The sequence below is a fragment of the Sus scrofa genome, chromosome 11, assembly GCF_054392235.1.
Source record: "Sus scrofa isolate SSC_HxYL_T2T_F1_AM1 chromosome 11, Sscrofa_HxYL_maternal_Yorkshire_Landrace_v2.0, whole genome shotgun sequence".
NCBI classification, from domain to species: Eukaryota; Metazoa; Chordata; class Mammalia; order Artiodactyla; family Suidae; genus Sus; species Sus scrofa.
Window position 1 is genome coordinate 21,536,256 of NC_139393.1, and position 15,734 is coordinate 21,551,989.

At 40.8% G+C, this 15,734-nt stretch overlaps 1 protein-coding gene across 15 annotated transcripts in view; it reads right to left on the reverse strand.

Moving 5' to 3' along the window:
• Positions 1-512: 512 nt before the first annotated feature.
• Positions 513-15,734, reverse strand: part of LRRC63 (leucine rich repeat containing 63) — a 46,961-nt gene continuing 31,739 nt past the window's right edge. For 5 of the 15 annotated variants that reach the window (XM_084981791.1, XM_084981794.1, XM_084981795.1 and 2 more), the window contains exons 8-10: positions 15,468-15,551; positions 12,893-13,132; positions 513-1,203 (exon numbers count right to left, since the gene is read on the reverse strand). In XM_084981791.1, coding sequence (XP_084837917.1) covers positions 960-1,203; positions 12,893-13,132; positions 15,468-15,551 — 568 coding nt within the window. In that variant the 3' untranslated portion in view covers positions 513-959. Of the gene's footprint in view, positions 1,204-3,308; positions 3,378-8,436; positions 8,578-12,892; positions 13,133-15,453; positions 15,552-15,734 lie in introns of all 15 variants that reach the window. The other 10 variants (XR_014819470.1, XR_014819474.1, XR_014819473.1 and 7 more) reach the window with 4 other exon arrangements.

Sequence of the window (15,734 nt, forward strand, 5' to 3'; positions counted from 1 at the left end):
TCTTTTACCTTCCTCTTGCCAAATACTAATTTTTAAAGTCTCAAGTTCTACTGTTTGCATATGTTGCTTTGCAGTGTAATTTGATAAGTTTTATTTTCTTGACAGGCTATCACTGAAAACCTATTGAATGCTGGCACTAGCCTAGCCTAAGGAATCAGGCTTTACAAGATGATGGTCAAAATAACTGAGAGGGAGTTCCCGTTGTGGCACACCAGAAACGAATCTGACTAGTAACCAGGAGGTTTTTGGGTTCGATCCCTGGCCTCACTCAGTGGGTTAAGGATCTGCTGTTGCCATGAGCTGTGGTTTAGGTTGCAGATGTGGCTCGGATCCCAAGTTCCTGTGGCTGTGGCGTAGGCTGGTAGCTGTAGCTCCGATTTGACCCTGAGCCTGGGAACTTCCATGCGCTGAGGGTATGGCCCTAAAAGCAAAAACAAAAACAAAAACAAAAAAACCCCTGAAAGATAGTACCACTTTTCTAAGAGCCTGAATAATAAATTCAAACAACAAAATACAGTACTGGAATCAATCTTTATTTCCCCAAAGCAGTCTACAACTGAGATGAGTGGCACTGACAGGTATCCACAGAAATGCACAAACATTGGGAACTTGGGTACGTGACTCTGAATCCATAGGAGGCCCAGACTCCACTGATGAAATACTACCTTATCCCTGAGAATGGGGTAAAAAGGCCACTTGTAAGGTAAATCCTTTTTACAAAGGATGCTAACATTTTTCTTTTTATAGTAAACATGCTCCAAAAGAAACTCTCTAGCTCTTCTTTGGAATCCGAAGACTTTTACTAATCCTTCTTAAGTAAGTATTCTACCAAGATTCCCTAACAATCACCAACTTGCATCAGGTGCTAGGATTGCAGAGAGGAGTCACATGAGACAACGCTTACATCGTCCACACAGCACCTGTGCTCTGAAAGAAATGCGTGATTCTACACATAAACTTCAGTGGCTTTTAAAGGGGGACTCATAAATCACTGTATAACTCATCAACTCGGGATTTAGAGAGATTCTTTTACCAGGAACATTCTCAAAACCCAAACTGCTTTCCTTTACTCTTCTGTAGCAGGAAGAGGAACAGACATAAAATAGCACAGGAAGCTGGGTGGCTCCGAAAATATCGTAGGATCGGATGATGCGAAAACCTTCACCGAACCTTGGCCCGTGACACCACTCACATTTGGACGTGCTGCAACACAGGAAATATCAGATCCACCAGAGGAAAGACATTTTGCTTGATGCTACGGGAGACTCAGAGTAGTATAAAATATGGCCTTTATCATTATTGATCTTACCGTCTCATCGAGGAGCTAAGATATCCACAAATGAAAGACTAAAATGCTAAAAATACATATTTATATAAAACAATCCTGATTTTCTAAAACAAAGTATCGATTCATAGTAAGAAAACACTTTTAAGGACAAATCTCAAATAGACAGTAATTATCCTTGGACTTAGCCTGTGTGATCACAGGAAATTTAAAATTTCTTCATACTGTTTTTCTGTATTTTTCAAATCTTCTATAATAAATATCTGTTATTTTTATTACTCAAAATAGATACATCATTTTAAAAATAAAGGGACTGTCGTTACCTAGTGTATGATTAGTGTAGGATATATATTTTTATTTATTATTTTTTGTCTTTTTAGGGCCACCCTCACAGCATATGGAGGTTCCCAGGCTAGGGGTCCAATTGGAGCTATAGCCGCCGGCCTACACCACAGCCACACCTCACGGCAACACCAGATCCTTAACCCACCGGGCAAGGCCAGGGATCGAACCTACGTCCTCATGGATACGAATCAGATTCGTTTCTGCTGAGCCACGACCAAAACTTCTGGGTATATATTTTTAAATGCTCACAAATCAGTTTGTGTGTTTTTTTTAAAGATATCAGCCCCTTACTACATTAACATTAGCACAGAACTAACTGTTCACGGAAGAAGAAACTTGAATGTCCAGACAACACTGAGAAGGGAAGCGTCTCAGTTTCATCAGTCGTCAGGGAATGCAAAACGAAAATAACCAAGAAACACCATTTCCCAAATCGGCAGATGGGCGACGCGGAAAAGTCTGACTGTACATAGTTTGCTGAGGATGAAGATCACCAGGGGCTCGCACGCCTCCGTGGTGTCATCACGTTGGAGAGCCATGTGGCAGTTTCTCCGTAGGCTGAAGGTGCACAGACTCGATGCCTGAGAGACACTTGCATATTTGTGTAAAGAGATTTACTTTAGGATGTTTGGGCAGACTTCTTGGTAATAGTCAAGTCAGAAACAATCCGCATGTCTACCAGCGAGAGGGGATAAACAGATGAGGAAACTTAAATGAACTAGAGCTCTATAAAAAGAGGTGGAGAATCCAGAAAAAAAAAAAAAAAGAGAGGTTGAGCATAAAAAACAAGTTGCAGAAGCGCATATCTTGTGATATTTACATAAACCTGAAAACCGTGAAAAATGATACCGTGTATTTGTTCGAGCTGTTTTTCTGGCACCGGCCAGTTCTCCAGTTCTCCGTAGGTACCAACTAGGTGTCCTAGTGTTCAATTCAATTCTGACACTACCTGGAATTAAGCATCAGGCGCCACACACTCAAGTGTTCAGTCCCACAAAATTACTCTCACTTCAGGTGCACCTCCAAGTATTGGGGCCCCAGGTTGCCTACACTTCTGTTCAACATGGCTACAAACCGGGGGTACCCACAGCCCACTGCCCAGTTCTGATAATTTGCTAGAATGACTCATAAAACTCGGGAAAATGCTGTACTTAACTGTTAGAGTTTGTTGTAAAAGATACAAATGGAGAATCAGCTGAAGCGAGGTCTCAAAGGATCTTGAGCACAGAAGCCTCTATCCCTATGGAGTTGGGGTGCCTCACCTTTTAGGCATGGAATGTGTTTGTCAACTTGGAATGTCCTTGAACTCCACTGTTTAGGGATTTTCACTTTATAGGCATGATTGGTTAAGTGATTGGCCGTTGAGACAGAACTCAATCTCTAGGGCATCTAGTCGCCTATTTGTTGAAGGCAGATGGTCTGTCTGGCTACAGCCCTGATCCAGAAGCTGTCTGATCTCGTCATCCCCAGACACCGGCAAGAATCACTTCATTTGTATAAACTCAGCTACTGTTCAAAGGGCCTTTTGCTGCAAATAACAAGACACGCCTATCACTCAGACAATTCCAAGAGTCTTAGGAGATCTGTGCCAGGAACTGGGGGCAAAAAGCAAATATTTTTTTCTTAGACCGGAACATGTAAGGGAATCATAATTATCCGTAATGAGGAGAGTGGTTACCTTCAAGGAGGAAGCAAATGAGATTAGAGAAGGGTCAAAGGAGGCTTCACTGTATCTATGATGTTTTACCTACAAATAGTGATATAAAGCGTACATAACAAAATGATAAGATATGGCAAAGCAATGAAATTTTCAATTTAAACTATATTCATTATATAAATGTGCTCGTATAGCTTTCTTTTCTTTTCTTTCTTTCTTTCTTTCGTCTGTCTTTTAGGGCCCGCCCATGGTATATGGGGGTTCCCAGGCTAGGGGTCAAATTGGAGCTGCAGCTGCTGGCCTACGCCACAGACACAGCAACTCAGGATCCGAGCTGCGTCTGCGACCTACACCACAGCTCATGGCAACACCGGATCCTTAACCCACTGAGCAAGGCCAGGGATTGAACTCAAGTCCTCATGGATACTGGTCAGATTTGTTTCTGCTGAGCCACGATGGGAACTCCTTATAGATACATTTCAAAATAGAAAAGCAGTGTATGCTCAATTAGTGAGCAACTACTGGTAAAGAAAGTTGTCTATTTACAGTACATGTCATAACCCTAGCAGGCTGAGCTTCAAGTCCAATCCAGGTATTGAAAGCCAGTCTCATAGAAACAGTAGAGCGAAGGTTGCCAGAAGCTGGCGGGAGGGAAATGGGCACGTGTAGGCCAGAATGTGCGAGCTTCCCTTGATTAATGTCACGTCACATAGCTTGTTCTTTGTTTACCTCCTCATTTGGGTGAAGCTTGGCATCCTTGAGTTACTCTCCTTGTGTTTTCAATTTTGGTAATTATCTCTAAATTTCCAATTAAGAAGGAAAGGCATTTATGACTCTTATCAGCCTTCATATATATCATGTCTCCTTCCTCCAAGGATGCCAGTAAAAAATAGAGAGGCAACCCCTAAAAAAACCCTCAAATGATTTTCTTTTTCTTTTTCTTTTTTTTTTTTTTTTTTGTCTTTTTGCCTTTTCTAGGGCTGCTCCCGCGGCATATGGAGGTTCCCAGGCTAGAGGTCAAATCGGAGCTATAGCCACCGGCCTATGCCAGGGCCACAGCAACTCGGGATCCGAGCCGCATCTGCAACCTACACCACAGCTCACAGCAACGCCAGATCCTTAACCCACTGAGCAAGGCCAGGGGTCGAACCTGCAACCTCATGGTTCCTAGTCAGATTCGCCAACCACCGCGCCACGACGGGAACTCTCCTCAAATGATTTTCAATAAGGGTGCCAAGACAATCATTCAGTGGGGATAAGGACAGTCTTTTCGACAAATGGTGTTGGGGAAACTGAACACCCCCAAATGCAAAAAAATGAAGTTGAGGGTGTTTCCTGGTGGCCTAGCAGTTAAGGATTCAGGAGTGGCACTGCGGTGGCTCAGGTTTAATTTCTGGACTAAGGACTTCTGCATGCTGTGGGTGTAGCCAGAAAAAAAAAAAAATGTAGACCCTTACCTCACGCCATATGCAAAAATTTACTCAAAATGGATCAAAGAACTAGAACCATGAAACTGTTAGAAAAAATATAGAGGAAAAGCTTTATGATATTGGATTTGGTAATAATCTCTTCTAAATGACACCAAAGGCACAGGAAGCAAAAGAAAAAAATAGATAAGTTGTACTTTATCAAAATGTTAAACTTTTGACATTAAAGGACACCATCAACAGGGAGAAAAAGCAACTGAAAGGGAGAAAATATTTGTTAATCACTTAGAAGAGGTTAATATCCAGAATATGTGAACAGCTATGACTTGACAAGAGAAAACATGAACAATCCAGGTAAAAAATACACAAAGGACTTGAATAGACATTTCTTTAAAGAAGGTGTACAGATGGCTAACAAGCATATGAAGATACTCAGCATCACTAATCATTAGAGAAATGCCAATCGAAGTCATAGGAGATACCACTCACACCCATTAGGATGGCGACCGTAAAACCGAGAACAAAACAGAAAGTGACAAGTGTTAAGATGTAGAGAAATTGGAACCTTATGCACTGCTGATGGGAATGTAAACTGGTGCAGCCACTGTAAAAAGCAATGTAGTAGTTCCTTAAAAATTTAAAAATACAATTACCATATGATGCAGTAATTTCATTTCTGGGAATTAGAAGAAAAATGGAGAGCAGATATTTGCATGCCCATGTTCAAAGCAGCATCATTCACAATAGCCAAAAGGTGGAAGCATTGAAAATGTCCATTAACAGATAAATAAAATATTTATACAGTGGAATTTTATTCAGCCTTAAAAAGGAAGGCCATTCTATTCCACTCCTGGGCATATATCTGGACAAAACTTTCCTTGAAAAAGTTACATGTACCTCTGTGTTCACTGCAGCACTATTTACAATAGCCAAGACATAGAAACAGCTTAAATGTCCATCAGCAGATGAATGGATCAAGACGATGTGGTATATATACACAATAGAATACTACTCAGCCATAAAAAGAACAAAATAATGTCATTTGCAGCAACATGGATGGAACTAGAGCGTCTCATACTGAGAGAAGTAAGTCAGAAAGAGAAAGACAAATACCATATGATATCATGTCTGGAATCTAATATAAGGCACAAATGAACCTTTCTACAGAAAATAAACAAATTCATGGACTGGAGAACAGACTTGTGTTTGCCAAGTGGGAGGGGAAGGGAGTGGGATGGACTGGGAGTTTGGGGTTAGTAGATTCAAATGATTGCATTTGGAGTGGATAAGCAATGAGATCCTGCTCTATAAGCATAGGGAACTATATCTAGTCACTTGTGATGGAACATGATGGAAAATAATGTGAGTAAAAGAATATATAGGAGTTCCCGTCGTGACTCAGTGGTTAACGAATCCGACTAGGAACCATGAGGTTGCAGGTTCAATCCCTAGCCTTGCTCAGTGAGTTAAGGACCCGGTGTTGCCATGAGTTGTGGTGTAGGCTGCAGACGCGGCTCAGATCCCGAGTTGCTGTGGCTCTGGCGTAGGCTGGCAGCTACAGCTCTGATTAGACGCCTAGCCTGGGAACCTCTATATGCCATGGGAACGGCCCTAGAAAAGGTAAAAAGACAAAAAAAAAAAAAAAAAAAAAGAAGAAGAAGAAGAATATATATATATGTGTGTGTGTGTGTGTGTGTGTGACTGGGTCACTGCTGTACAGCAGAAATTGACAGAACGTTGTAAATCAAGTATAATAGAAAAAATAAAAATCTTACAAAAAAAACTTGCTGCAACACACACACACACCCACCCACCCACCCAAAGGAAGGCAATTCTGACATGATACAACATGGATGAACCTTGAGGACACTATACTCACTGATATAAGCTGATCGCACATGTAAAAAGACTAATGGTTTATGATTCCACTTATATGGGAGTTCTAGAGTAGTCAGATTCATAGAGAAGATAGAAGGGTGTTTTCCAGAAGCCGAGGGGGAGGGCGAAGTGGGGAGTTGATCTTTAGTGGGTATGAAGACCCATTCCAGGCTTGCAGGATGAAAAGAATTCTGGAGATTGGTTCCACAGAAATAAAAATATACCCTTTAAAATGGTTAAGATGGGTAAATCTTATGTGTATTTTACCCCAGTTGAAAATAAAGTTTTGAAAATTTGGGAGCAAATACCAGAAGAAACTTGGAAACAGAGTTTGGCATTAGGTGTCTCTGGCGGTAAAGGGGGGAAGATGTGGGCAGGGATAATTTTCATTATAACATTAGTAGTAAATATTCTTTTGGGGGGAATATTTTCTTTGAGCCAAATGGAGGAGTATAACCTGGGAACAGCATCTCAGAAAGCTCTGAGTACTGTCCCCAAATATTCGTCTCTTAAATACTTGTGTTGAAAAGATAAAGAGAACAAAATTTTTGGTTGAGCAGGACACCTAAACTCTTGGGGAATGTCAGCTTCAGAAGAAGGGAGTGTAGTGGCCTGAGTTATTTCCTTTTTCCCTCTGACATTTCTATTACTGCCTTCGAGTAAGCGATATGTCTTTGAGAAAATACACTGGTATTAATACAATTACATGGGAGATTAAGCACAGTGAGTTATCTTTAGTAAAGATGACTTTGCAAGTATTAGGTACGATCAAAGCTTTGCAGTTCAGTGGAATGAATAGTACTTTTGCAGCTTTTGTCTGTATCTCTAATTCAACGTTTCTATCATCCTCAGGCACAAGGAAGTTAAGGTGAAATTCTAGGGATCATGACGTTTTCTGACCCAGCTGTCAACAAAGGCAGTGTCTCCATCTGATTGAGGTGACAGAATGCAAGTGCAGATTGAGGGAGGCAAAAGATGAACAGAAATTGTAGAGGTCCAAAGGAAATACAGCAGCTGCTACCTGACAGGTCAAAGTCACTGGAGTGGCTGCAGAAGCTGAGCTTGGAGCAGCTTCGAGCCCAGAGCTACGCTGCCATCCAGAGAACTCGGCCAAAGTGTTAACTCTGAATTAAGCTGGCATTTAAGCATCAAAGCCCAGAGTAGGAGTTCCCGTCGTGGCGCAGTGGTTAACGATTCCGACTAGGAACCATGAGGTTGGGGGTTCGATCCCTGGCCTTGCTCAGTGGGTTAAGGATCTGGCGTTGCTGTGAGCTGTGGTGTAAGTCGCAGACTCGGCTCGGATCCTGCATTGCTGTGGCTCTGGCGTAGGCTGGTGGCTACAGCTCCAATTCGACCTCTAGCCTGGGAACCTCCATATGCCTCGGGAACGGCCCAAGAAATGGCAAAAAGACAAAAAAAAAAAAAAAAAAAAAAAAAAAAAAAAAAGCCCAGAGTAGACTTTAGAAGGTGAGAATGGGATGGGGTGACAAATGCCACCTCCATTGTTTCTGTCTGTATTAACATCACTGCAGTTGGCCGTGATGAGATGGAACCCTGCTGTCGTTTTCACTCCCTCCTCTCTGACTTGCTCCACCTACCTAGGCAGCTCTTGAGTTAATTTCACCTTCATAATTTGTCTTGTGTTATTTCCGACCCATTTAGTCCCGTGTCTGTTACTGTGGCTTAGTCCCTCCTTACCATCCTAACAAGACCATTTCACTGAGCACCAGCCAGCCTTCCCCTCCTCTAGTCCATCTAGGTCTGCTCCTGTCCCACTCTGGCTCCTGTGCCCTAAAGAAGAAACCCCCCATGGTTTCTCAGTGTCCCCATCAACGAGCTCCAACCTTCCTTTTCACACTTCCTTGTGGCTACTCTTCATAGATGGTTTGTTCTGGCAGAACATTCACTTTTCTCTTTGCACACATTTCTTCTTTTATTCAACGTTGGTTCATTTCCCCAGTTGGTTCCCTGTTCCGGGAATGTCCCTTCAATACAACACATATTTACAAATATGTAAATTTTACCTGTATGTTTGTTTAATGATTGTATTTTTTCCATCATAGCTGGTTTACAGTGTTCTGTCAGTTTCTACTGTACAGCAAAGTGACCCAGTCACACATGTATACATACATTCTTTTTCTCATATTGTCCTCCATCATTTTCCATCACAAGTGACTAGATATAGTTTTCTGTGCTAGACAGCAGGACCTCATGGCTTATCCACTCCAAATGCAATCGTTTGCATCTATTAACCCCAGACTCCCAGTCCCTCCCAGTCCCTCCCTCTCCCCCTTGGCAACCACAAGTCTGTTCTCCATGTATATGAGTTTCTTTTCTGTAGAAAGGTTCATTTGTGCCGTATATTAGATTCCAGATAGAAGTGATATCCTATGGTATTTGTCTTTCTCTTTCTGACTTACTTCACTTGGTATGAGACTCTCTAGTTCTATCCATGTTGCTGCAAATACCTGCACTTCTAAGACTCTTCTCAAAGATCATTTTGTTCCTGAATCTCTTCCCTACTTTCCCAGCAGTAGCCCCTTCTCTAGCCCCTTTTATTGGCACTAAATCTTATTGTACCTGAAAATATGTGTCTCTCCAATTTAATTCAGATTTCTTTACTTACTTTGGTAAAGTTTTAATCTCTTTCTCTAAAAATATCTTGGATATGTTTCACTTGATATAGTTCTATGTACGTTATACCTTTTGTCATAAAAGATATCTTTTTATCAATTACATTTCTTTTTATATTTGAAGTGAGAACTGCAACATTTTTAATTTTTATTTATTTATTTATTTGCTTTTTAGGGCCGCACCTGTGGCATATGGAGGTTCCCAGGCTAGGGGTCAAATTGGAGCTACAACTGCTGGCCTACACCACAGCCACAGCAACTCGGGATCTGAGCCGCATCTGTGACCTACACCACAGCTCACGGCAATGCCGGATCCTCAACCCACTGCAAGGCCAGGGATTGTACCCGCAACCTCATGGTTCCTAGTGGGATTCGTCTCCGCTGTGCCACGATGGGAACTCCTATCCATTACATTTCTGTTTGATGTCTGATTTTAGTTACATCTTTTTAATACCGCACTGCAGTTGCTGTTCTTACTGTTATTTTATGGATAATAGAGATCATGTTTGTTTACCTCCATATTTTGTAATTTCTTTTCCCTCCAGCCCTTCTTACATCTCAGAATATGCTTCCGGCGTTCTCTTCCTTCTTTCTAAAACACATCCTTTGCAAGTTTCACTAAGGTGAAAAATCTTTGGGTGATAAATTCTCTGTTTCATTATGTGAAAAAGCCATGTTTTTTCCCTTGCTCTTGAAAGTTAGTTTTGCTGCACAAAATAACATTTATTCACTCATTGTTCCACTGTGGCTGGCAGTTGATTTTTTATTCTTTGTGACTTTCTCCCCCATCTGATTTTAAGTCTTTGTCTTCAATCTTCTTCAATTTCACAACCAAGCGTCTTACGTAGCTGGTGTAGAGTTTTCAGTATCTGTGAATTCCTGTCTTTCATCACTTTGGAGAATTGAGTCATTATCTCTTTGAACAACGACTCCCGACGTTGGGACTTTGAATATATTCTCACTTTCTGGACTCTGATTGTATGTTCAATTTTCTCCTTTTATAGTCCTTGTCTTTTTACCTCCTGTCTGTATACACAACAGTTTCTTCAGCTTTCTCTTCATATGTGGATAATTGTCTATTTAACCCATGGACCAAGTTAATTTCAACTATTACACTTTATAGTCTCTAGAATATCATTTCATTTGAAAGTTCTTTTTCATATTTGCCTGGTCGTATTTAACGGTTTTTTATTCTATTCCTTAAGCAGTTCAAAATTATATTTTTCTTTCTTAAACACTGAAAGTAAGTGGTTCATATTCTTTCCACAATTCTAGTAACTGAGATCCTTGGAGATTTATATCTGTTGATTGTTTTTGCCAGTTTTTACTCTTGGTGTTTATTTCCTCATGTATTTGAAAATTTCTTTAAATTTTGAAATAATATATATTTGAACTTAATTTTCTGGAATCTTCAATGTCTAAATTGAGGCTGTTTCTCTCAAAAACATTTGCTGTGCAGAAAGGGAAGTATTCACTGCTCTGGGACCACCAGCCCCTTTGGGGGTACAGGTTTGACCCAGGAATGCTGTGTTCAGCGTCCCTACTTTCTGGTGACTTCGGATTTCTTGGTTTCATACGTGGAACTCACTAGGTAGGTTTTAATTCTCTTAAAATTTTTTTTTTTTTGTCTTTAGTGATTTTTTCAAACTTTCCTTGTGCATTCAAATCTCATGCACATTAGCATCTCAATGCATTAAAATTAAAAACTCTTGAGTTCCCGTCGTGGCTCAGTGGTTATCAAATACGACTAGGAACCTTGAAGTTGCAGGTTCGATCCCTGGCCTCGCTTGGTGAGTTGAGGATCCAGTGTTGATGTGAGCTGTGGTGTAGCTCGCAGACGCGGATCGGATCTGGCATTGCTGTGGCTGTGGCGTAGGCTGGCAGCTACAACTCCGATTAGACCTCTAGCCTGGGAACCTCCATATGCCGTGGGTGCAGCCCTAGAAAAGACAAAAAGACAAAAAACAAAAACAAACAAACAAAAAAACCCCACCAAAACTCTGGGGCCTGGTTCCTTTTTTTTTTGGCCGTATCTGTGACATTTGGAAATTCCCAGGCCAGGGATTGAACCTTCATCACAGCAATGACAGTGCCAGATCCTTAACCATTAGGCCACCAGGGAATGCCCCTAGTTCCTTTTTTTTTTTTTTTTTTTTGTCTTTTTGCCTTTTTTTTTCCCTTGAGCCGCTCTTGCGGCATATGGAAGTTCCCAGGCTAGGGGTCAAATCAGAGTTGTAGCCACCAGCCTACGGCCACAGCCACAGCAACAGGGGATCCAAGCCGCGTCTGCGACCCACACCACAGCTCACGGCAACACCGGATCCTTAACCCACTGAGCAAGGCCAGGGATTGAACCCGCAACCTCATGGTTCCTAGTCGGATTCCCTAACCACTGTGCCACGATGGGACCTCCCCCCAGTTCCTTTTTTGATGGATAGATTATAAATCATCTTTTTCAGTTTCTCCAATGGTTATTAGTCTGCTCAGGATTTCTGCCTTTTTATTGAGTAAATTTTGGTAATAAATTTACTCCTGGAAAACCATTTTACTTAGGCATACAACAAATATTTGTTAAGTCAGTAATACAAGCACTGATGACTAGTCCTGCAGTAAAAATAGTTTCACGCCATCTGAAGAAAGGAAGTGCTAAGCCTAGGATTTCCCGTCATCGCTCAGCGGAAATTAACCTGACTAGCATCCATGAGGACACAGGTTCGATCCCTGGCCTGGCTCAGTGGCTTAAGGATCCAGTGTTGCCGTGAGCTGTGGTGTAGGTCGCAGACGCGGCTCAGATCCCATGCTGCTGAGGCTGTGGCGTAGGCTGGTGGCTACAGCTCTGATTCTACCCCTGGCTGGGGAACCTCCATATGCTGCCACGCGTGACCCTAAAAAGATTAAAATAATTTTTTTCTTTAAAAAGGAAGTGATAAGCCTAAGTGGACTCAGTGTGTGGGATTTAAGAACCTTAGTCCTGAACTAGGGAATAATTCTCACTTGACCCCTGAGGGAAGAAATTTTGCTCTCTGTGTTTCTGCCCTATTCCTGTTCTTTACAAAGTTAAGGTGGAATAAGGCGTTTTCTTTCCTAATGCGCCTGAGACTGAAGAACCCACTCTGTGTCCTTGGTGTTTCACAGGAAAGCCTTATGCTTCACCTTTTTAGATGTTGCCAGTTACAACTCAGCAACCTGCCCCTCAGACGGGATTTAAGTAATAACTTGAGAATATTAGGAGATGGGCCGAAGTCAGACCACATTATGGTGCCTGAAGAGGTAGAAGAAACAGTCTGAAGAATTGCATGTATGTTTTGGTGTGTGCGTGTATGGTAAAAGTATCATCCGGCCTTGTAATAAAGAATATTTTAGGAGTTCCCATTGTGGCTTAGTGGGTTAAGAACCTGACGAGTATCCCTGAGGATGCGGGTTCAATCCCTGGCCTCGCTCAGTCGCTTGCCTTGCCATGAGCCATTTGCAGACATGGCTCGGATCTGCTGTGGCTGTGGTATAGGCCAGGAGCTGCAGCTCCAGTGTGTCCCCCAGCCCGGGAAGGTCCATGTGTCATAGGTGTGGCCCTAAAACAACAACGACAACAACAACAAAGACAAAAAAAGAGAATATTTTAAAGGCTACAAAGTGTGTTTTGGTTAAAAGGGCTTCAGAATTTGCTCACCATTTTAGTAACTTTTGAATTTCCACTGGGATCACAGGATAATATTTATGTAGATTATTCTTTAAAAAGAACCAAGAAGCAAGTTGAGTAAGACGTTGCGGATTATTCATAGAATTCTCTTTCCAAAAGCTGGGATTAGTGAAGTTATTCTCAAATAGGATTTTTTTAAGGTTAAGCTTCAGAATTCCATGTGGGAAAGTAGTCAGTTCATTCCCATCAACAATCAATCTTTCAAGGGATCTGCAAATAAAGGAAACTCTATTTTGAAAGGTATTCACAGAGGTTTAATACCGATGTAGAAATATGTCCCCGTGTTCCCAGAAATTGGTATAAAACTTAGTAATAATAAAATACCAAGTGTTAAGTATTTCCTTAGAATCAAGAGAATTAATTTTAAAAGTGACTGAACCAATATGTTGTTATGCAAATAAATGCATTTATGTAAATGATAGAGTTAAAATACATATTTTATGTCTTTGCAACCTGTCATCATTATGGAAAAAGGAGTAATCACAGATATGGAAGGAAGAATGAATGTTATACTACATAAAATATAATATGGTATAATGATATAAAGAAAACTTTATTTTCGTAGACAGATTAAACATCAACACTTTTTTTCTCATTCAAGTTTTCTAAAGGTCTCAACTCTTGGTGGAAGACAGCAGTGGGGAGACAGACCATCCGTTTGGGGGAAGTAGCTTTTATCTTGCTTTATAAAATATTAAATAAATATATGTTTGAGTTTTGGGGAAGGAAAGAGAGCCTGTAGTGGACTGGGAAAGTTCAGTGGAGTTCCAGAATTAACAAGGGAGAAAAAAAGAGAATAAATAGCATCCTGAAAAAAAATATAAAAAGGTGAAAGTGAATAAATAGTAAATACGAAATAAAACAGACGGCAAAAAATTAAATATGTAAGTCATAACAAATGTGAACAGGCTGAATTCTATTAAAATATAAAAATTTTTACATGGGATATTAAATAATTGGTATAAATATTAGAAAAGCAGATATAAAATGATCTCATTTTACTGAAGATAATGCTCCTAGAAAAACCAAATAGAATTTAATAAAATTCAACCAGAACTAAGATAATTTGTTTACATAGTATATTTTTCTTTCTTTTTTTCCTTTTTTTTTTTTTTTTTTTTTGACTTTTTAGGGTTGTACCCTTGGCATATGCAAGTTCTCAGACTGGGCCTCGAATTGGAGCTGCAGCTGCCGGCCTACACCACAGCCATAGCAAGGCCAGATCTGAGCCGTGTCTGTGACCTACACCACAGCTCAGGGCAACACCAGATCCCTAACCCACTGAGCGAGGCCAGGGATCGAACCTGCGTCCTCATGGATATTAGCTGTGTTCGTTAACCACTGAGACACGACGGGAACTCCTGTTTACATAGTATATTTTTAAATTAATGTGAAGAAGTAAATAACTTTCTCTATTTTGTTCAACTCTCCATTTCTCTATTCTGTCTGGTAATAGTCAATTAGAAATGAAAATTACAGAAAGTAGTACATTCATAGAAGCAATACAATTTTATATTTCGGGGGGGAAGAAGAGAGTCTTAGTATTGTATTAAATGACCTTAAAGATCCCAATTGAAAGACACTGTTATTGAAAGATAATCTCCCTACTGATTATGAAATATTATTCTAAAGTCATAATGAAAATTGTATGGTACTGACCTAGGACAGAAATAAGCTTAAGAGACTTTCAAAAATTAGTGTGAGAAGGAATTGGAGCTTAGTGTTATAGCACTGTGTATTATTAGCATTTTGTATATATGTATTTCCTTACAAAAAATAAACTTATAAGAATTACAGGAGTTCCCGTCGTGGCGCAGTGGTTAACGAATCCGACTAGGAACCATGAGGTTGCGGGTTCGGTCCCTGCCCTTGCTCAGTGGGTTAACGATCCGGCGTTGCCGTGAGCTGTGGTGTAGGTTGCAGACGCGGCTCGGATCCCGCGTTGCTGTGGCTCTGGCGTAGGCCGGTGGCTACAGCTCCGGTTAGACCCCTAGCCTGGGAACCTCCATATGCCGAGGGAGCGGCCCAAAGAAATGGCAAAAAGACAAAAAAAAAAAAAAAAAGAATTACAGGTGCACACACAGATAAATGGGCAAAAGCAGCTTGTCATTTAAGTGGTCAGCAGTACTATCTTTTTTGAGGGGTGGGGGTTGCACGCAGGGCATATGGAAGTTCCCAGGCTAGGGGTTGAATTGGAGCTGCATCTGTGACCTAAGCCACAGCTCACGGCAACGCTGGATCCTTTAACCCAGTGAGTGAGTCCAGGGATCGAACCTACAACCTCTCATGGATACCAGTCGGGTTTGTTGCAGCTGAGCCACAACGGGAACTCTAGTACTATCTTTGAAATAATTACTGAAAATGTGATCTCTTAAAAATAGTACACAATGGCCACCCCAAGTACATTTTGGCAAACTTTATGCTTCAAGTATTATGTTTCCTGATATTAAATAAGTGAAAGGACTCAATTTTCTCCATCACAGTCATCACCAAATAGATCCTTAGGGGACACATGTCTGCTGAGTACTTACTACTTTCAAAATACCTGAGTTTCTGGATTTCATTTGGAATAAAAGCAATGCTATTGTAGGAAATATCGAGTTCTTCAAGATTAAACAAGCAAAATAACCTTAAATAGAAAGAGAAAATGCATTGTAAAAATGATTATCTGTTCATCATTACTGGGCATAAATAGTTTAATTCTTCAGCCAATAGGTAGAAGTGGAGAGAAACTATTTTTCTCAGATCTTGAAACTTAGAGACTTTCTTTTTTCACTCTAGATGGTATAATTACCATGAAGTTTCCTAAAAA